This window comes from Rhinolophus sinicus, chromosome 12 (assembly GCF_057876585.1).
Source record: "Rhinolophus sinicus isolate RSI-liver-muscle chromosome 12, RSI-T2T, whole genome shotgun sequence".
NCBI lineage: Eukaryota > Metazoa > Chordata > Mammalia > Chiroptera > Rhinolophidae > Rhinolophus > Rhinolophus sinicus.
In genome coordinates this window covers 13,630,093-13,650,359 of record NC_142512.1, presented here as the reverse complement: position 1 = coordinate 13,650,359, position 20,267 = coordinate 13,630,093, and the positions used below count along the sequence as shown (strand labels likewise).

The 20,267-nt window shown below is 49.0% G+C and overlaps 2 protein-coding genes across 4 annotated transcripts in view; one reads left to right on the top strand and one right to left on the bottom strand.

The window, feature by feature from the left end:
- Positions 1–2,233, bottom strand: part of CTC1 (CST telomere replication complex component 1) — an 18,985-nt gene extending 16,752 nt beyond the window's left edge. For 2 of the 3 annotated variants that reach the window (XM_019745142.3, XM_088801925.1), the window contains exon 1: positions 2,079–2,222. In XM_019745142.3, coding sequence (XP_019600701.3) covers positions 2,079–2,111 — 33 coding nt within the window. In that variant the 5' untranslated portion in view covers positions 2,112–2,222. Of the gene's footprint in view, positions 1–2,078 lie in introns of all 3 variants that reach the window. The other variant, XM_019745141.3, reaches the window with a different exon arrangement.
- PFAS (phosphoribosylformylglycinamidine synthase) lies at positions 2,189–20,267 on the top strand. The gene is made up of 28 exons (XM_019745140.3): positions 2,189–2,318; positions 5,528–5,708; positions 5,794–5,929; positions 6,391–6,496; positions 6,857–7,046; positions 7,157–7,262; positions 7,609–7,749; positions 7,868–7,992; positions 8,166–8,294; positions 8,819–8,950; positions 9,082–9,210; positions 14,368–14,441; positions 14,538–14,694; positions 14,980–15,041; positions 15,198–15,359; positions 15,576–15,701; positions 15,828–15,959; positions 16,220–16,450; positions 16,621–16,801; positions 16,884–16,967; positions 17,198–17,353; positions 17,490–17,609; positions 17,951–18,096; positions 18,223–18,430; positions 18,565–18,656; positions 18,734–18,848; positions 19,412–19,735; positions 19,812–20,267. The coding sequence occupies exons 2-28, from the start codon at positions 5,567–5,569 to the stop codon at positions 20,120–20,122; spliced, it is 4,017 nt and encodes a 1,338-aa protein (XP_019600699.3). The 5' UTR covers positions 2,189–2,318; positions 5,528–5,566; the 3' UTR covers positions 20,123–20,267.

Here is a 20,267-nt window from a genome sequence, read left to right as displayed (position 1 = left end):
ACATTGGTCAAAATCACCCTTGGAAAAAAATCCTTTAAATTGCTCATAAAGAATAGGACATAGTACTGTATAGTAATATACATGGAAATGGAAATGTGCCTAATAACGAACAGTACATAAAAAGGACACAAATCAATTACTCCATTTTTAAAGTCATGTATACATTTGAATTCCCATAAGCTAAACACATACGCGTATATGATACAATCCCATTGAATTTGATTCTGTTCTGTCTTTTCAGCTAAGATGTGGGCTTTCTAAGGAGCACATGAACCATCTTTGTATACCTGCCACAGATTCTGAACACAGCTGCCTCAATAGTAGATAACTCTTGGGCATGGGACTATCTTGGCATACTCCCAGTGCTAGGCAGCTTTATTTTAAAATTCCAACAGAGTTCAACAATACTTAGTGGTAGGACCTTGAGCCTTCTTGATCCCCAGTGGTAATTCTAAACCATTACAGTTCTATCCCTGTTCCTCCAATGCTCCTCTATTAGCCTCTGGTCAATCCTCCACATTGTTAAATCTTCAGCAGTTTGAAAACAGCTTGAAAAACCAATCTTCAAGCTCTAGATGACTTCAGTGTCCCTGTGGACAGCCCTACCATTGACCTTCACCTTCATCCCACCTCAGCCAAACACTCCCATTCATGGTCAGGGTTGTCAAAACTGGACCAGGTCGTCATTTAGAACTGTCCACTAGAAAAACCAAAGCCCAGACTCTCATACTTTTTGTCTTCCTTTTTTGGTCATCATTTTTAGCTCCTATTCCTCTGACTATCCATTGTTTGACACATTGACAACCCTCAGAATCCCCCGTTTTATTAAAAATGCGGGTGATTTTTAGGTGATCTCATCTAGTGAATCAGAAGGGGGTGGGGAACAGAATCTGTATTTTAAATAAGTTGCCCAGATTGATATTGATATAAGCCGAAGTTTGAGAACCCTATGTCCCCCTCAGTGACCTCATCAACTAGATGGCTTTAATAGCCACTGATAGAGACTGATTGTTCCTATATCTCTACTTTAACTGAGATCTCTCTCTCGACCTCTAGTTATTATCCATGTGCCTATCAGATTCTTCACCTGGCCGACCTACTGGCACCACGGATGCCCAATGTTTAACTTTTCACAAAACCCACTCCTCTTCAAGTGTTCACTAACTTTGCAAATAGCATCCTCAACCAAATAGTTCTACCCTCAAACTTGGATGTCTTCCTTAACCCTCTTCATTTCCCTACACAAGGGCCAAGTCCTTTAGATTCTATTTCATATATATATATATATATATATGTTTGTTTGTTTGTTTGTTTTTAAATGTACTGTCTTTATCTCTCCTTCCTCAACATTGCTGCCATAGTTGGGGTCACCATCCACAGCTTGTAGTTGAATACATTTCCACCACAGCTTTCTAACTGGTACTCTCTAGTCCAATCTCTACACTGCTGCCTCAGGAAACGAAAAGTCAAATCTCATCCAATCATTTTCTGCTTGAAACTCTTAATAACTCCTAAATTGTCCTCAAGTTAAAGTTGCTGCTTATTAAGATTCACAAGACTGTCAGCTCTGACCCCACTACCACCCAATTGAACTTCTTGAATTTTTCAGACACCTTCTCTATCTTGCCTTTGAACATGTCTTTGCCTCCGCCTTGAAATCCCTTTCAGTGTTTTTCTTGTGTTTTTTTTTTTTTTTGCTTTGCTAACTCCTACACGCACTTTGGGTCTCAAAAACTTCCCCTAATTACCAGTTACAGTTGCGTCTGGGGTCTTCCCCCAAGAACCCACAGACCACAGTTCTCCATTAGTCTGCTCCTGGCTTCCCACTGGGCTTGAAGCCTCGAGAGTGGACCGAGACGTGGTTAAGGCTCACAGCGGGCGCTGCAGGAATGAAGGATTAAATACGTATATTCGCAGAACCAGTGAGAGGGGCAAAATGAGCAGCCTCAGAGGCTCCCCTTGGCCCGGGCGCGACCAGCGAAGTGAGGGAGGCAAAAAGGCAAGGTGGAGTGAACAAGAGAAGCAAAAATCCGGGACACACAAGAAAAAAAGGACGAGGGACGGAGAACAGCACTCACGGAGCCAGGAGCCTGACCCCGGCACGCAGCCATGACAGCGCCGAGGATCTTCCGCGGGAAGACAAGCGCGAACCGCTGCCCGCGCGGGCGCTCACTGGAGGCTCGGCCTGTGACGTCATCAGCCGGCGCGTTCTCGGCTCCACCTCCGACTCCTCCCCGCCCAGCATCCCGGCGCCGGCGGATGATGTGCTCAGCGCGCCGCTATTCGAGGAGCTCCGGGACCTAGAGGACGGCTTTCACGTGCGTATGGCTAAAATTTATTAATTTTTAACACATTTAAAGCAGGAACCCCTTGTTTGCTGCAGCCCTTCACCACCCACTCTAGGCCTGATCCAGGCGGCTTCAGTATCCCCACGAGGCCGATCTGCGTGGGTCGGGTTCCCGCCGGCTTGCTTTAATGCGGGCATCTATTGGGCCCCCGGGACCTATTACCCTACGTAAACTCATCCCCAACCACAACAAAATCTGTCGACCCCCTACTTTATTTCAGGCACCATGCTAGTCGTTGGGGATACAGCCCTGATACAGACAACTCTGTCCCCGCGTTCTTGGAGCTTTTATTTCACTGGGAATGATACACGAAAATCAAGTGGTCTAATAAACAAAGTGATTTCAGGATGTGATCATTCCTGTGAAGGAATTATGGTAGGGAGGACAGTTGTGAGGGACCTAACTTAGGAAAGTGTGATCAGCGTGGTGTGGAATGGAGGGATCAGGATGGACTGACCTGGCAGAAGTACCTTCTACTGAAATGAGGCCTGGCCTGAAAGACGGGAGGGACTGGTGAGTGATGGAAATCGAGAGTTCATTCAGTCAGTCAATGAATTTTAGATTTTTTTCCTTTCTAAGCCTGAGGTTTTGTTCTAAGCCTTGGTAATCCAATGTGATAAAACAGCTACAGTCCATGCCCACATGGAGATTTTGTTCTAATGGGGAAGATAGAGCTAAAAATAAAATGTCAGATAAGTACTGTATAGGAAATTAAAATAGGGCCATCTGATAGTGGTTACCGTGTTTCCCCCAAAATAAAACCTACCCCAAAAATAAGCCCCAGTTAAGGTCAGCCAGACGGACTCATTTAGTACGTTATGACGATGTTCCAGAAGAAGATGACATGAATGTATTTGAATAAATGTAGATTGTTGTACATGAAAAAATAAGACATACCCTGAAAATATGCCTTAATGTGTCTTGGAGCAAAAAATTAATTTTATTTTTGGAGAAGTACGGTATAAGACCTGGTCTTATTTTCAGGGGAACACGGTACTTCAGAGCAGTTGGTCAAAGAAATCCTTTCCAAGAAAGTGCAGTTCTCCTGAAATCTAAATAACAAGAAAGAGCTAGCCATGCAAGTGTCAGGGGGAGAAAAATGCCTGTGGGAACTGAACTTGGCAAGTTAGCGGAATAGAAAAGGAGTCAGTGTGGTGGTGCCTTCTGGGTGAGATGGATAGTGGCATGAGATAGTGTTGGAAAGGTAGGCTGTGGCCAGACCAGGTAAGCGAAGGTACTGAGTTGGAATGTTATACCATGTGTAATGAGAAGCTATGATCTCATTTATGCTGACATGTGGCAAGTGGATTGTGGCAGGAGTGGAATTGGGTACTGGTCAGAAGGCCGGTGTATTACATCAAGTGAGTGATGGTGGTGACATGCACTAGAATGATGGTAGCAAAGATGAAAGGATGTGGACAGATTTGGGATATGTTTGGAAATGAATTTGCTGATGGATCGGGTATAGAGAGAGCTCAGGGAAAGAAGAATTAAGGTTGACTACAGTGTTTTTGGCTTGAGTGACCAAATGGATGATTGTGTTGAGATGGAGAAGACTGGGAGAACAGCAGGTCTGGAGAAATGATAAATCAAAATTTCTGTTTTGGCTCAAACATTCTACCATCTATATTTATGAGACATTTATGGGAAGATGTCATGTAAACATCTGAATGTACTAGTTTGGAGTTTCAGGGAGAGTCAGGGTTGAATAAAGTTATGGAATCCATTGGCAGATGTTAACTTGAGTTGTGTGAAATTGCCACTTTTGGTTAAAAATGGTTGAATGCTAGCAATTTCATTGGTTCAGTCTATTGGATGGTATTTAAAGCCACGGGTCTGGATGAGGTCACTTAGGAAGAGCAGGTCGAGGGAAGAGAACGAAGTACAGAGCCCAGGGCACCCAACATTTAGAGGTAGATCAGAAGAATAGGAGCCAGCACAGGTGACTGAGAAGTAGCAACTGGAAGGTAGAGGAATATCAGGAGAGTGGTGTAGTTGAAGCCGAGAGAGGAGGGTGTTTCAAGAAGTAGAGAATGAATAAGTCAAATACTGCTGAGGTTGAGTAAGATAAGAAGTTAAGTGACCTCTGGATTGGCAACATTGTAATCCTTGGTGACTTTGACAGAGTAGTCAAATTCAGCTTTGAGTAAGTTAGGTTTGAGGTGCCTGTGAGTTAGTTGTTCAGGTGGAGAAGTGAGGCAGTGAGCGTCCCTTCCTCATGCTTCCTTGGGAAGAGGTCGTATACATCTGTGAGCCCCTATGTGTATGATCAGAGCTGAATGAATGGCACAGATGAGAAGCCCTGAGCACCAGGCAGGGAGGAGAGCTTCCCCGAATTGGTGAGACCTGTACTCATCTTGAAGAATAGGGAGGCTTTGGATAGAATGGGAGTAAGCATAGAGGTTCTAGGAGGGGGCAAAGGAATGGAGAGGAGCCCAGGCAGGGTTTGGCTAGTAAAGCTAGGGTCCTGCTGAGAAGCAAAGGGATCAGAAGTTGGAAAGGTAGTTGGGGATAGATGTGGAGAGCCTTTGAATGTCAGGCTAAAGGCTTTGGATTGACCTTGAGCAGGGACATAATATTTTGAAGCACTGAAGTAAAGGAACTATTAGGTTGGTGTAAAAGTAATTGCGGTTTTTGCAATTATTTTTAACTTTAAACCGCAATTACTTTTGCACCAACCTAATATCATTTGACTTCACCAGCCAGGCCCAGTGCAGCTCATCCTCCAGGTTTATGCGTAGATGCTATTTTTCCCAGGAAGTCTTTCCCAACTCCTAAAGTGCTAGGTTGGTACCTATAATCCCTTGGTCTTAACCACACAGGACTTGAAATGTGTGGGTACTTGCCTGTCTCCCTCAATAAAATGTAAACTATGAGGGCAGAAGTGGTGTTTGTCTTGTTCACAGTTGTGTTTCTAAGAACTTGCCTGGGGCCCCGCAAAGTGCAGGTGCACAAGTACCACGTGTCAAGGATGTACCTGTGTACCCCGGTCCCACATCACTAAAATCCACAGTTTATAGGGTTTGTTAAAATCCTCAACACCTTGACATTTTCAGGTTACCTTGTTTCTCTGAATCCCCCTATTACTTTTCCCTACCAATCCCTAATGCTTCCAAAGCCTCAACTGTCCTTGGAACTTGAAATTGGTTCAACAGATAACCGTTAATGTTGCTTTCCAGGAACCTAACTCATCTCTCCAGCAGGGGACACCTGAAGAGATGTCCTCAGTCCTTCATTTCTATGTCCGGCCCTCTGGCCATGAGGGTGCAGCCTTTGGCCACTCTCGAAGGAAGCTGCAGGGGAAACTGCCAGAACTGCAGAGTGTCAAGACCGAGCTGTGCTACAATGTGAACTGGACAGGTTGGGCCAGCTATTGACTTCTTGAGGGAGGTACCCCAGTGCCAGGGGCAGTATCTCAAGGTACCCATGGCCTGTTTCCCTGCAGCTGAATCCCTCCCGACTGCTAAGGAGATGAAGAAGTTGACGTGGCTGTTTGGCTGCCCCTTGTTACAGGATGATGTTTCTCAGGAATCCTGGCTCCTTCCTGGCTCCAGTGACCTTCTGCTGGAGGTCGGGCCGAGGCAAGCATTTTCCCTGGGGCAACTCCTTCCATGTTCCAGGCACATAGTCTCTTTCAAACACACTGCCCACCCCTTCCACTTCCAGTCCTTTGCTTCCTCCTCTTGTGATCCTGAGGAGATTTGTTTTTCCTTTGCTCTGTCCTACTCCCTGCCTAGAAAGCCATGCGTATGCCTTCCCCATCCCATGTAGGAACATGCCTTTGAAAACTGAGCTAGTTCCCAGACGTGTTCTAGAAGTCAAACAGGTTGCATTCTGAGAAGTTGAAATCCAAGCATTTTGATGCTAGAAGGACAGTTAATAGATTTGAGTGACCTTTGAAAGCAGGTTTCTTGGTGCCCATGTCTGAGGCTGAAGGCCAGTGGTGGGGGAAGTAGAGATGGGAGATTGGACAGCAGGAGTGGGCAGGATGCACCTTCTCGGCTGGGGCTCTGAGGTCCTAGCCATTTGGCCCGCTCCTCAGGCTGAACTTCTCCACCCCAACATCTACAAACATCGTGTCCGTGTGCTGGGCCGCTGGGCTGGGGGCTGTGGACCGCGTGGAGATTACCCGGCGCTACCTGCTCTCGGTGAGGTGGCAGGCAATCAGGGTGGGGGGTCAAGGGGGGATGGGCCAGAGAGGAGAGATTGGGTTCTAAACTCTAGGCAAATAATGGGAGAAGCGGGGAGGAGCTCCTGGCTTCAGGCCTGCCCTGTTTGCAGGTTATTCACTCCCTGAGGGCATCTGGTTGAGGAGCGAATGGGACAGAAATCCAGCCTGTGCTGCCCTTACTAATCTGTGCATCCTGACATCATGCCTAGAAAGGGCATCTTTGTAATCTGGACAAAGGTTCCATATGGGCTGGAACTGGGCTGGCCTTATATGGCTTGGGTTTTGTCCGTTCTTCAGCTCTCCACCTCTTACCCTCTCTGTGTGTCTCCACCCCTAGTTTGTCCACCCCCCTTCAGCTGAGATGGAGGCCATCGCTTTGGCGACCCTGCATGACCGGATGACAGAGCAGCGCTTCCCCTGTCCCATCCAGAGCTTCTCCCTTGGTAACATCCCAACACCCCTCAACGGCCCAATCAATATACTGGCTGAGGGCCGGCCTGCCCTAGAGAAAGCCAACCAGGAGCTAGGTAAGCAGGGGTCCCTGGGAGGAAGGCCCAGGCTAGGATAGTAGGGGTTCTGAGACCTGGGAAATGGTAGCCTGAGTCCAACAGTCAGCTCTTTGGGGTTTGTCTCCTAGGTCTGGCCCTAGACGCCTGGGACCTGGATTTCTACACCAAGCGCTTCCAGGAGCTGCAGCGGAACCCTAGCACTGTGGAGGCCTTCGACTTGGCTCAGTCCAATAGGTGGGGAGGAATGGGGACGTTCTGATGTCAAGCCTGTGGCAATTGGAAGGGAAGACAATTAGGAACTTGCCTTCATGCCTTTCTCTTGCCTTGCGGGCCTCCTTGAGTCTGTTTGAGGCCTGGACTCCCCATCCATCCAGTAGTCTACATTCAAATCTTGGTTTTCTCTTCACTTTGGATCTGGACAATCTACAATGACAGAATATTTGAAGATTATGGGAACATATTTTGGCTTACTATCTAAGTATAAGTTGGCTGTAACTGCTGGTAAGAAGACATGGCAAGGCCTGAGAAATGACCCCATGTTTCCACTCTTGTCTTCCCCTCCCTGTGTCACCCCCTGCAGTGAACACAGCCGACACTGGTTCTTCAAGGGCCAGCTTCACCTGGATGGGCAGAAGGTGGCACAGTCGCTGTTTGAGTCCATCATGAGCACCCAGGAGTCCTCAAACCCCAACAACGTCCTCAAGTTCTGTGATAACAGCAGGTAGGCTGTGCCCTAGTCTGGGGTAACTTCAGGCCTAAGGGAGGAAAGGCCCCAGGGCCTGGTAGGGTAAACACAGATCCTAGGAAGGAAGCAAGGTCCAGAGCGGCTCTTTCCACAGTGCAATCCAGGGGAGGGAAGTCCGATTTCTGCGGCCTGAGGACCCCACACAGCCAAGCTGCTTCCAGCAACAGAAGGGGCTGAGACATGTTGTCTTCACAGCAGAGACCCACAACTTCCCCACAGGTGAGCTGGGTCCCAGGAGGGATAGATCAGAGAGTGTAGGGTAGGGTGAAGGTCCCAGGCCCCTGGGCTGGGCCTGGGAAAAACAAGTAGGCCCGTTGTCCTTCTTTTCAATGGGGTGGTCAGGGCTGGGGTTTGTCTCTTCAGTACCCATACTTCTCCCGCTCTCTCCACAGGAGTAGCCCCCTTCAGCGGTGCAACTACAGGCACGGGGGGCCGGATCCGAGATGTCCAGTGCACGGGCCGTGGGGCCCACGTGGTGGCTGGCACTGCTGGCTATTGCTTTGGAAACCTGCACATTCCAGGTGCCGTCTTTTTCCTCTATAGCCATCTCTCCTTCCAGATTCCTTGTCCTAGCAGGCACTGAACACTTTTATCTCTTAGGTCAAAGGTCATCCTGGGTCATCTTTCCTTGGGAGGGAGGGCTCTAGAGTAAATGGCCTTTCACTGACCAAGGTCATAGGGCCTATACTATAGGCCTGGGGAGACCCAGGCTGCCAGACTGCCTTTGCAGAACTATAATTTTCTTTATTAAACTAGTATCCACTCAGCAAGAAAATGTGATACAGGGTCGAACTTATGACTACCACCTGTCCCCAAGTCCAATTACTTAGAAAGGCTCAAGAACTCTGGTCCCAAGAGTCAGAAGGAAGGCTGGTACGGGAGGTAAGGAGCAAGACCAATGATTTATACCTTCCCACAATAAGGCTTCCTAAAGTGGGACATTCCACCCATGCAGGTAGTCCTTGGTAGCTTAGACTCTTCCCAAAGGACTGGCACCTCTGTCTTCCCTCTTTACAGTCCATCCAACTTTCTCTTTCCCTCCCAGGTTACAGTCTGCCCTGGGAAGATCCGAGTTTCCAGTATCCTGGGAACTTTGCCCGACCCCTGGAGGTTGCCATTGAGGCCAGTAATGGGGCTTCTGACTATGGCAACAAGTTTGGAGAACCAGTGCTGGCCGGTGAGGCTGGGGGATGTGGGGGATAATAGATACCTAGTCCCAGAGGTGGGGTGCGGTATGTGACCAAGTGAGCGCTGAGGAAACTGGGTGATTGGACCGCATCCCCTCTCCCTGTGATGTCCATGCTCCAGGCTTTGCCCGTTCTTTCGGCCTCCAGCTCCCAGATGGCCAGCGGCGTGAGTGGATCAAGCCCATCATGTTTAGTGGGGGCATTGGGTCCATGGAAGCTGAGCATGTGAGCAAGGAGCCCCCAGAGCCAGGTAAGAAGAGCTCACCAACTTTCTCCATGTCCAGCCAGCTTTCTCCCCAGCACATGGCAGCTGCAAGAGGGGAATTTAGAGGACACTTCAGTGATTAGTTTTTGACCTCAGCTCATGTCTCTTCTCCCTAATACAGGTTTTCAAGGCAGGACAGGGCTTTATGCCAGTGGCACCATCTCAGTCTGTGTGCCTCTGTCTCCTTACTTGTTTACTTCTGCCTGGCAGGGGCCCACCAGTGCCTGCTCTGTGCCACGGACTTTTATCTGCTAGCTCAGTTTAATTGGGCAACATTTATTAAGCACCCGTCATTTGCTAGGCTCTGTGCGAGGTGCTCTGGTGGAATCAAGATGAAGACCAGATCCCATGTATTAAATAGGTTAACCCAGTCACATGGTGCAGAATTTCAAAGGCAGAAAGGTTCTGCAATGAAAACTCTGCTTCCCCTCACCTCCAGCCACCCAGTTTCCCTCCCTAGAGGTAAGCAGTGTTAGTCACTTTTGTATTCTAGCAGAGACACTTCCTGCATATGTACACAGATCCATATGTATATTTGACCCTTTAAAAAAAAGCAAGTAACATATGTGCACACATCTTTTCCTTTTACTGTATTATTAAGATGTAGTTCATGTACCTTAAAGTTCACCCTTTCAAAGTATACTAGTTAGTGGTTTTTAGTATATTCTCAAAGTTGTACATTGATCACCACTAATTCCAGAGCATTTTTATCACCCCAGAAAGAAACCCTCTACCCATTAGCAGTCACACCCCATTCCCCCTTCCTCAGCCTCTGGCAACTACTAATCCACTTTCTGTCTCTATGGATTTGCCTATTCTGGACATTTCATATAAATGGAATCATCCAATACTTGGCCTTTTGTGTCTGGCTTCTTGCATTTAGCATGATGTCTTCAGGGTTCATCCATCTCTCAGTATATATCAGTACTTCATTCCTTTTTATGGCTGAATTATATTCCATTGAATAGATATATCACGTTTTGTTTATCCATTCATCAGTTGTTAGACAGTTTTTGTCTAATCAATAATGCTACTATAAACATTCATGTACAAGTTTTCTATGTACTTACGTTCTTTTTTTGGATATATAACTAAGAGTGGAATTGCTGGGTCACATGGGGACTAGATTCACCTTTTAAAAAACTGCCAGACTGTTTCCAGAGAAGTGCACCATTTTACATCCTCCAACCCCAGCAGTGGATGAGGGTTCCAATTTCTCTAAATCCTCACCAACATTTGTTCTTAGCTTTCTCTTTGATTGTAGTCATCATAACGTATGTGAAGTGGTGTCTCATTGTGGTTTTGATTTGCATTTCCCTGATCACTAATGATGTTGAGCATCATTTCATATGCTTGTCGACTATTTGTGTATTTTCCTTGGAGCAATAGCTATTCAGATCGTTTGTCTATTTTTAAATTAGGTTATTGGTCTTTTTTTTTTTTATAGAGGTGTAAGGGTTCTTTATATATTCTGGATAGATGATTTGCAAATATTTTCTTCCATTCTGTATGCTGTCTTTTTACTTTCTTCATGATATCCTCTGGAGCACAGATGTTTTTAATTTTGGTAAAGTACAATTTATCTGCTTTTTCTTTTGTTGCTTGTGGTTTTAGTGTCATGACAAAGAAACCAAGGTCACAAAAATTTACTTGGGTGTTTTCTTGTAATATTTTTATAGCTTTTAGCTCTTACATTTAGGTCTGTGACATTTTAAGTTAATTTTTATATATGGTGTCCTTAGGGGTCGTATGAACACCCAGTTATCCTAACGCTACCTTTTGAAAAGACTTTTCTTACCCCATTGAATTGTCTTGGGACTTTTGTCAAAAATCAGTTGGCCATTGATGTATGGGTTCATTTATGGACTCAACAGTTCTAATGCATTGATCTATATATACCGTATTTCCCCGAAAATAAGACCTAATTGGAAAACAAGCCCTAGCATGATTTTTCAGGATGCTCGTAATATAAGCCCTACCCCAAAAGTAAGCCCCAGTTAAGATCGTCAGCCAAATGGATGCATTTAGTACGTCCATTGCAACACACGATAGACGTATTAAATTATAAAATAATTATATTAATATATAATAAAATAATATTATTGACATTAATACTTAAAATAAATGATAATATAAATTATAATTATTTGTAAATACCCAAGTGGGCGCCTTTGGACGAGAGGTAAACGCCTATGTAAAAAGATGAATTTGAGACTTACTGGCGAATGACTAATTGTAGTACAGACACAACGCACGAATGACATTTGCACTTGGTAATGAACGGACGTGGTTGTATCTAATAGGAATCTTCCTAATTCAATATGTCATGTGTTGTAACGGACGTACTTAATGCACTGGTGTGAAAAAGAAACGTTTTCTGAATTTTGGTGCCTGCAATTTTTCGTCGCTTTTGTGTGGACCATCATTCTTAACTGTCATCATTTTTGTCGCCACTCCTGTCTCGTTAAGTCTTCAATTAACACTTGATTTAATGGTAGATTTAAAGGGAACAATATTTTGACCCCCAGACAAGATGAGTGCAAAAAGAAAGAGCTATTCCAGTGAGTACAAGAAAGGAATTGTGGAAGACTCCGGGGCAAGAATCTTACAGTTTTCTGCAAAAAGAGGAAGTTGAAACTCTGAATGGTCCGAAAATGGCGAGCAGAGTACGATAACCTCAGTCAATAGGTAGACGAGGGAAATTCTAAGAAGCACAAGTGTGGATCAGGTCGGCAACCATTTTTTCCTGAGCTGGAAGATATCATCTGTGAATGGATTGCTGACAGGAGAGCAAAGGCTTTGGTTGTGCGCAGGGCTTATATTCAAGCATTTGCCCTTGCAATGGCACCACAGTTAGAAATATCCCCAGAAGAATTCAAAGCATCACAACACTGGCTGGATGGCTTCCTTCAGCGATATGAACTGTCTCTAAGATCGACAACACTGTTCAAGCTGGAAGATGCTGAAGTTATTAAACGTGCACCTGCATTCAAGTCCTTTGCTGATGGCATCGACTTTTCTAAATACCAACTCTCCAACATGATTGCTATGGAAGAAGCTTTAGTGTTTATGGGCCAAGGATCTCAAGCGACAGTTGATCAGAGGGCTGCCTCATCAATCTACATTCTCTGCACTGGTTACGAAAGTGCACACGTTACCTGTATTTTGGCAATTCGTCTGGATGGAAAGAAAGCCCCACCTCTAATCATCACTAAGGGCAAGAAAGATAAGGTTGAACGTGTTTCAGGCATTCATGTTCTTGAAACCGAAAAAACCTGGTGCACACAAGCAGTTATAAGGAAGTGGGTCAATTTAACCCTGTCACTTGTTTTGTGAGGTGGCCACAGAGGTCTACCAGTCTGGGATTCAGCCAGCACCCATCACACTAAAGACATGAAAAATATCCTTGCAGAGAGAAGAATAGATCAAATAATGATTCCCACAGGAATGACTGCCTATCGCCAGGCTCTTGCTATTGCAATAAACAAGCCATTCAAGGACCATTTGTGCATGGAAATCAACGACTACATTGAAAATAGAATGGAGAGAAATGAGCATGGAAACGTTGTGAAGCCCAGCCTGCAAGAGGTCGTGACTTGGGTGAAGAATTCATGGAATAAAATCACTGACAGGGCCGGCCGGGTGGCTCAGGTGGTTAGAGCTCCATGCTCCTAACTCCGAAGGCTGCCGGTTCGATTCCCACATGGGCCAGTGGGCTCTCAACCACAAGGTTGCCAGTTCAATTCCTCGAGTCCCGCAAGGGATGGTGGGCAGCTCCCCCTGCAACTAAAATTGAACATGGCACCTTGAGCTGAGCTGCTGCTGAGCTCCCAGATGGCTCAGTTGGTTGGAGTGCATTCTCTCAACCACAAGGTTGCCGGTTCGACTCCCACAAGGGATGCTGGGCTGCGCCCCCTGCAACTAGCAATGGCAACTGGACCTGGAGCTGAGCTGCGCCCTCCACAACTAAGACTGAAAGGACAACAACTTGACTTGGAAAAAAGGCCTGGAAGTACACACTGTTCCCCAATAAAGTCCTTTATCCCTTCCCCAATAAAAAAAAAAATCAAAAAATCACTGACAGCTGTGTTGCCAATGCACTACAAGCAGGCTACATGGACAAGAAATGCTCATTTAAGGAGAGCTCTATTGCTGGACATGAGAGATTGGGTGGTTCTACAGGAAATGGAGTCACAAGAAATTCAAGCCGGAATTCGGAGTTTAGAGTTAGGACGATGTTCCAGAAGATGACATGATTGTATTTGAATAAATGTAGATTTTTGTAGATGAATAAATGAATCCTGAAAATAATCCCTAATGCGTCTTTTGGAGCAAAAATTAATATAAGACCCAGTCTTATTTTCGGGGAAATACGGTACATGCTAGTATCACACTATCTTGATTACTGTAGCTTTCTAGTAAGGTTTAAAAGCAGAAACGTTATTTTGGCTATTCTAGGTCCCTCAAATTTCCATAGAAATTTTAGGTTCAGCTGATACATTTCTGTGAAAAAGGTGGCTGGTTGTGTTGATTCTGCAGACCAATTTGGGGAGTATTGCCATCGGAACAATCTTAAGTCGTTCACTCTATGAACATGAGATCTCTTTTAATTTATTTAGATCTACTAAGATATTTTATAATTTTCAGCGTGTAAGTCTTACATTTCTATTGTAAAGTTTATTCCTAAGTATTTTATTCTTTTTGGTGCTATTGTAAATGGGTGTGCATACTTCTATACCTTGCTTTTTTCACTTAGCAGTATGCCTTGGAGATCATTTCATGCAGATGAAATCATGTTGCCTCATATTCATATGTAATTCTCTTTGGTGGCTTAGTGTTTCATTGTGTGGATGTACCATAACTGAGTCAGTTCTCTGTTGTTAGCATGTAGATTATTTCCTAAATTTGGCAATACAAGTAATGCTGCAATGTTTCATTTTGGACATAGGTGATTTTGTACCTATGCAAATAAATCTGGAGGATAAATTCTTCAAAGTGTGTTTATCCAATCAAAGAATATGTGCATTTGTATTTTTCATTGTTCTCCCCTAATATCAGCTTCCCTTTATCCTCACACTTCTTTGGACTCACACTTCTTCTGGTCCCTTCCCTAGTGTTTGATTCTGCCCTTCTTCCTTGCAGGCATGGATGTTGTAAAGGTTGGAGGTCCTGTCTACAGGATTGGAGTTGGGGGCGGAGCTGCTTCATCTATACAGGTAAGTAGGAATAGCTGCAGGTGTGCTTGTTATTAGCTGTGATGTTGCCAGGTTCACCCCGTCCCTCTGCATTGAGCTACGCATATGTTCCCCCAGGTGCAGGGAGACAACACCAGTGACCTGGACTTTGGGGCTGTGCAGCGGGGAGACCCGGAGATGGAACAGAAGATGAACCGTGTGATCCGGGCTTGTGTGGAGGCCCCTAGGGGAAACCCCATCTGCAGCCTCCATGACCAGGGCGCCGGTGGCAATGGTGAGAGAAGGGGCTGGGACAAGGGATCTGCCAGGTTTGGTTTATGGAGAGGCATCAAAAATCTGCAACACCGCCCAGCTCTGGGTCTAATTCTCTCCCCAGTATACATTCTGGACAAGCTCAAGGTTGGGAGGTGGAGGCCTGCTGCCCTGGGATAGGTGGTGCTGAGGCTGCAGCAGTGATTCACACAGGGACCCACAGAATTTGGGTGTCAGGGTCTGCCCTTTTATCTCCTGGCGCTGGCCAGGTCCAGATTATCACCTCTCCCTGCAACTCTCTCACCAGGCAACGTCCTGAAGGAGCTGAGTGACCCAGCTGGAGCCATCATTTACACCAGCCGCTTCCAGGTGGGTCTCATCCCCTGAAATCTGGCCATCAAAGTCTCCCCACCCCTGCTAGCCCCAGCTGGCCCACCCACCTTCCCCCTACTCCCAGCAAGAATATGAGACTTGGGAGTAGTACCCACTGACTCTTCTCTTTCTTCTTCCCCCACGGGTGTGTAGCTCGGGGACCCGACCCTGAATGCCCTGGAAATCTGGGGGGCTGAGTACCAGGAATCGAATGCACTTCTGCTGAGGACCCCAGACCGGGACTTCCTGAGTCGTGTCAGCGCCCGGGAACGCTGCCCAACTTGCTTTGTGGGCAACATCACCGGAAATAGGAGAGTGAGTTGGCCCCAGTAGCAGATGCAGCTTGAGCTGCCTGGGTACGGCTAGTGGCAAACATAATGTGCGAAACAGGATATAGGAAGTGGGAGGGTTTAAGACTCACTAGGGGAAGCCAAACAGGGTGGAAAGAACATTTCTGCCCCGCCTTCTGAAGTACTCCTTGCTGCTGGCCATGGTCTCACTCCCTCTGGGCACTGTCCCTGTGGTCTGTAGATAGTGCTGGTGGATGATCGCGACTGTCCTGTGGGAAGAAATGGCCTGGGAGATGCCCCCCCAATGTCTTCCCCAACCCCTGTGGACCTAGAGCTGGATTGGGTGCTGGGCAAGATGCCTCGGAAGGTATGTGGGGTGGGAAGGGAGGCTGTGTTTCTCACTTTCCTGGCCCATTTACCGTATTTGTTTTTATTACCTGTGTGCCCAGCCCTCCCCCAGGTGCTCACAACTCTACTGTCATCTGTGTTGCAGGAGTTCTTCCTCCAGAGGAATCTCCCTGTGCTGCGGCCTCTGGCCTTGCCCCCTGGGCTGAGTGTGCGCCAGGCTCTAGAACGGGTTCTGAGGCTTCCAGCTGTGGCCAGCAAGCGCTACCTCACCAACAAGGTCCTTTTTCAGCCTCTGCCCTGTCCCTCAGACCTCTGTACCTTTCCCTCAGCTCACCCACCCCTGACCTCCCACCCTTGGGGACTGCTGTGTGGTCCACCAGGCCTGAGGGAGAAGTAACAAGGGCAGGGCAGCCACCCTGATAGCCTGGTCCCCTGCCTCAGAGTTAAGCTCTTATCTGCATGTTTGGGGTGAGCCTGGCCTCCCACCACCCGTGTCCCTGTCCCTTGTGTTCTTGCCAACCCCTTCTGTTTCCACAGGTGGACCGCTCCGTGAGCGGCCTCGTGGCACAGCAGCAGTGTGTCGGTCCCCTGCAGACCCCTCTAGCTGATGTGGCAGTTGTGGCACTGAGTCACCAGGAGCTTGTAGGGGCCGCCACGGCCCTGGGAGAGCAGCCCATCAAGAGCCTGCTAGACCCCAAGGTCGCTGCCCGGCTGGCCGTGGCCGAGGCCCTCACCAACCTGATGTTTGCTCTAGTCACTGACCTCCGGGTGAGTGCCCCACAGCTTGTGCCCTGCAGCCCCCGGCCTTTGGGACACGTCCACATCCACCCTTCAGTTACCCTTCTTGCCCTTCATGCCCACGGCCTCCCAGCCCCTCTGCCCCTCCCACAGATTCCCTGTCTCTTCCCCTCTAATGCCAAGTCTCCACCACTTCTCAGGATGTGAAGTGCAGTGGGAACTGGATGTGGGCAGCCAAGCTCCCAGGGGAGGGTGCAGCTCTGGCTGATGCCTGCGAGGCTATGGTTGCAGTGATGGCGGCCCTGGGTGTGGCCGTGGATGGTGGCAAGGACTCCCTCAGCATGGCTGCCCGCGTCAGCTCTGAGACTGTGCTGGCTCCTGGTGAGGTCTGGGGGCCGTGGGGGGAGGGATAGGACCTGTGGGGCTGGGCTAGCACCTTATTCTCTTACTCCTTGTTCCACAGGGTCGCTGGTCATCTCAGCCTATGCTCTTTGTCCAGACATTACAGCCACTCTGACCCCAGACCTCAAGTGTCCTGGAGGGAAAGGTATGGGATCTTCCCCTCCTCACTGCTTTGTGTATTTAGAGCCTGTCCTTTTTTGGGGTCTGCGTTGTAAAGGCTGGGGCCGCTTGTCTCCGCGCTGGGCTTGTGGTGCCTTTTGGGACTGGTGGTCTGAGTGTCCCACCACCTACTGGGAACTTCAGTGCTCGTCAGCACCCTGGGGAGGAGTCCTCCTGGGCCATCCATCTCCCCTCACCCCTGCCCTGTCTACCCAGGCCATCTGCTCTATGTGCCGCTGAGTCCTGGGCAGCACCGGCTGGGGGGCACAGCTCTGGCCCAGTGCTTCTCTCAGCTTGGTGAGCAGCCTCCCGACCTGGACCTCCCTGAGAACTTGGTGCGTGCCTTCAGCATCACCCAGGGGCTGCTGAAAGGTGAGTGAGGCCCTGAGAGGATGGTACATGTAGCCAGAACGTGTGGCAGACATTCGGCAGCTGAGCATGTGAAGGTGGGGCAAGAGGGAGCAGTTTTGGGCCCTGTGGTTACTGAGCTTTTTCCTCCTTCCTCCAGACCGCCTCCTCTGCTCGGGTCATGATGTCAGCGATGGGGGTCTCATCACCTGCCTGCTAGAGATGGCCTTTGCTGGGAATTGTGGAATAGAGGTGGATGTCCCTGCCCCTGGAGTTGATGGTGAGGCACTCGGGGTCTAGACTCAGGCCTGGGTTGCCTGCCCCACTTTGCAGACTCCATGTCCTGTGAAAGAATGGAGTGTCCCCACCTCCTTTTCCCCGGTCCCTTGCTGTCTGTCTTCTCTGACCGCTAAGCCAGGTAGCACCCATTGTTCCTGGCTCTGTCCCGCTGAGACCTCCTGTATCTCCTGATGCTGTCACATTCTTGGTCCCACATTCCCAGGCCTCACCCCACCCTGATCCCTACCTCCACTCCCTCAGCCATTGGCCATGTCCCCCTAACTCCACCTCTGAGTCCCTAACAGCACCCTAGTCACCCTGCCATCCCCATTGTTCTCCCAGTGCTGCCTGTGCTGTTCGCCGAGGAGCCAGGCCTGGTACTGGAGGTGCAGGAACCAGACCTAGCTCAGGTGTTGAAGCGCTACCGGGATGCTGGTCTCCACTGCCTGGAGCTGGGCCTCACAGGCCAGGCTGGGCCCTATGCCATGGTGAGGAAATGAGGAAGAGCAAAGAGCAGCATGTGGTGGAGAGGTGTGGTTCCTCTCTGCCAGCCTCAGAGGGGCCACTGTTGGGCTTCCTTGCTGTGAGGCTCTGATAGATTTGCCCCCCTCTAGGTCCAGGTATCAGTGAACGGGGCTGTGGTTCTGGAGGAGCCTGTTGGGCAGCTGCGAGCCCTCTGGGAGGAGACGAGTTTCCAGCTGGACCGGCTGCAGGCAGAGCCAAGCTGTGTGGCAGAGGAGGAACAGGGGTTGAGGGAGAGAACAGGGCCCAGCTACTGCCTGCCCCCCACTTTTCCCAAAGCATCCTTGCCCCATGAACTTGGTGAGGAAGTATATGCAAAGGCTTGCCTTCCTGGGCACCTTGGGCCTGGATGCCCGGGCCCGCCCTAGAAAAGGTTTCTGGGGATTAGGGTGCAGAGTAACCTTCTGGCTCAGAGATATTCCTTCTCCCCCCAGGTGGTCCCACCCCCCGAGTTGCCATCTTGCGAGAGGAGGGCAGTAATGGAGACCGGGAGATGGCTGATGCCTTCCACTTGGCTGGGTTTGAGGTGAGCAGTGTGGCTGGCAGAGCTGGGGCTGGGTCTCGGACCGTGTCCTCTGACACTTCTCCTCCCTATCCTGCCAGGTGTGGGATGTAACAATGCAAGACCTCTGCTCTGGGGCAATCAAGCTGGACACATTCCGCGGCGTGGCCTTTGTGGGTGGCTTCAGCTACGCAGACGTCCTGGGCTCTGCCAAAGGTCAGTGTGCAGGCTTCTGCCCACTCCCTCACCACACATTCCTAAAGAGGTGCCCTTCCTTGAATGGGCATTGGCCTCTCACCTACACAAGACCAGTGGAGAGTGAGTGCGTTCATTACCAGCAGAAGGCCTGCAGGTAACTTAAATGAGGCAAGTGGCTGGATGGGGCTGTGCCAATCTGGGCACATGTCTTGTCTAAAGGGGCAGTTGGTACTCTGCTCCAGTGGATTGTCCTGATGGAAAGCTGGCTCAGCATGGCCGGATCTTTTTTGTTTTTCAATAGAAGCCAAAAATCCAGATTTTTATGTGAAATCTTAGTTTTAAATGTTAGGCAGCTGAATAAAAAGTTTTGAAAATGCTGTACTGGCCAAGCAAAAAACAGCACAGGCCATGGCTGGCCCAGGAGTTAGTAACATCTGATGTAAGCAGTTAAACTCATTTTTTCCCTTACACTTGCCCCCAGAGGATGTGGTCCTGAAGGAGTGTAACAGTGCATGATGGGATGAAAAGCAGCTGTACCCCTTCATTCCAAGTCTTACCCCAACTTCCCTGTTCCCTCCTAGGGTGGGCAGCTGCTGTGACCTTTAATGTACAAGCTGGGGCTGAGCTGCGGCGCTTCCGGAAGCGGCCAGACACCTTCAGCCTGGGCGTTTGTAACGGCTGTCAGTTGCTGGCGCTGCTGGGCTGGGTGGGAGGCAACCCCAATGAGGATGCAGGGGAGACGGACCATGACTCCTGGGCACCCCAGCCTGGCCTCCTGCTGCGCCACAACCTGTCTGGGCGTTATGAGTCTCGCTGGACCAGTGTGCGTGTGGGACCCGGGCCGGCCGTGATGCTGCGAGGGATGGAGGGCGCTGTACTGCCTGTGTGGAGCGCCCACGGTGAAGGTCAGGCTCCAGGAAGGCAGGATGGGTGGAGGGCATGAAGGAACTTAGCTCTCACTCGCTTCTCCCTCCCTCTCAGGTTACATGGCATTTTCTTCTCCGGAACTCCAAGCCCAGCTCGAGGCCAAGGGCTTAGCTCCACTGCACTGGGCAGATGATGATGGGAACCCCACAGAACGGTACCCCCTGAATCCCAATGGATCCCCAGGGGGAGTGGCTGGTGTCTGCTCTCTTGATGGCCGCCACCTGGCTCTCATGCCTCACCCTGAGCGGACTGTGAGGCCTTGGCAGTGGGCATGGCGACCCCCTCCATTTGACACTCTGACCACCTCCCCATGGCTCCAGCTCTTCATCAACGCCCGAAACTGGACTCAGGAAAGAGGCTGCTGAGTAGGCCAAGGAGGCTCATGTGGGCCTCATGGTCTGTCCCTGCCCACTCCCTCATTCCCTTCAGAAGGACCCTATTATTATTTCCTAATGTGTCTTGGACAGACAAGGACCAAAATGCCAAATAAAACCTCAGTTAATTTTTTCA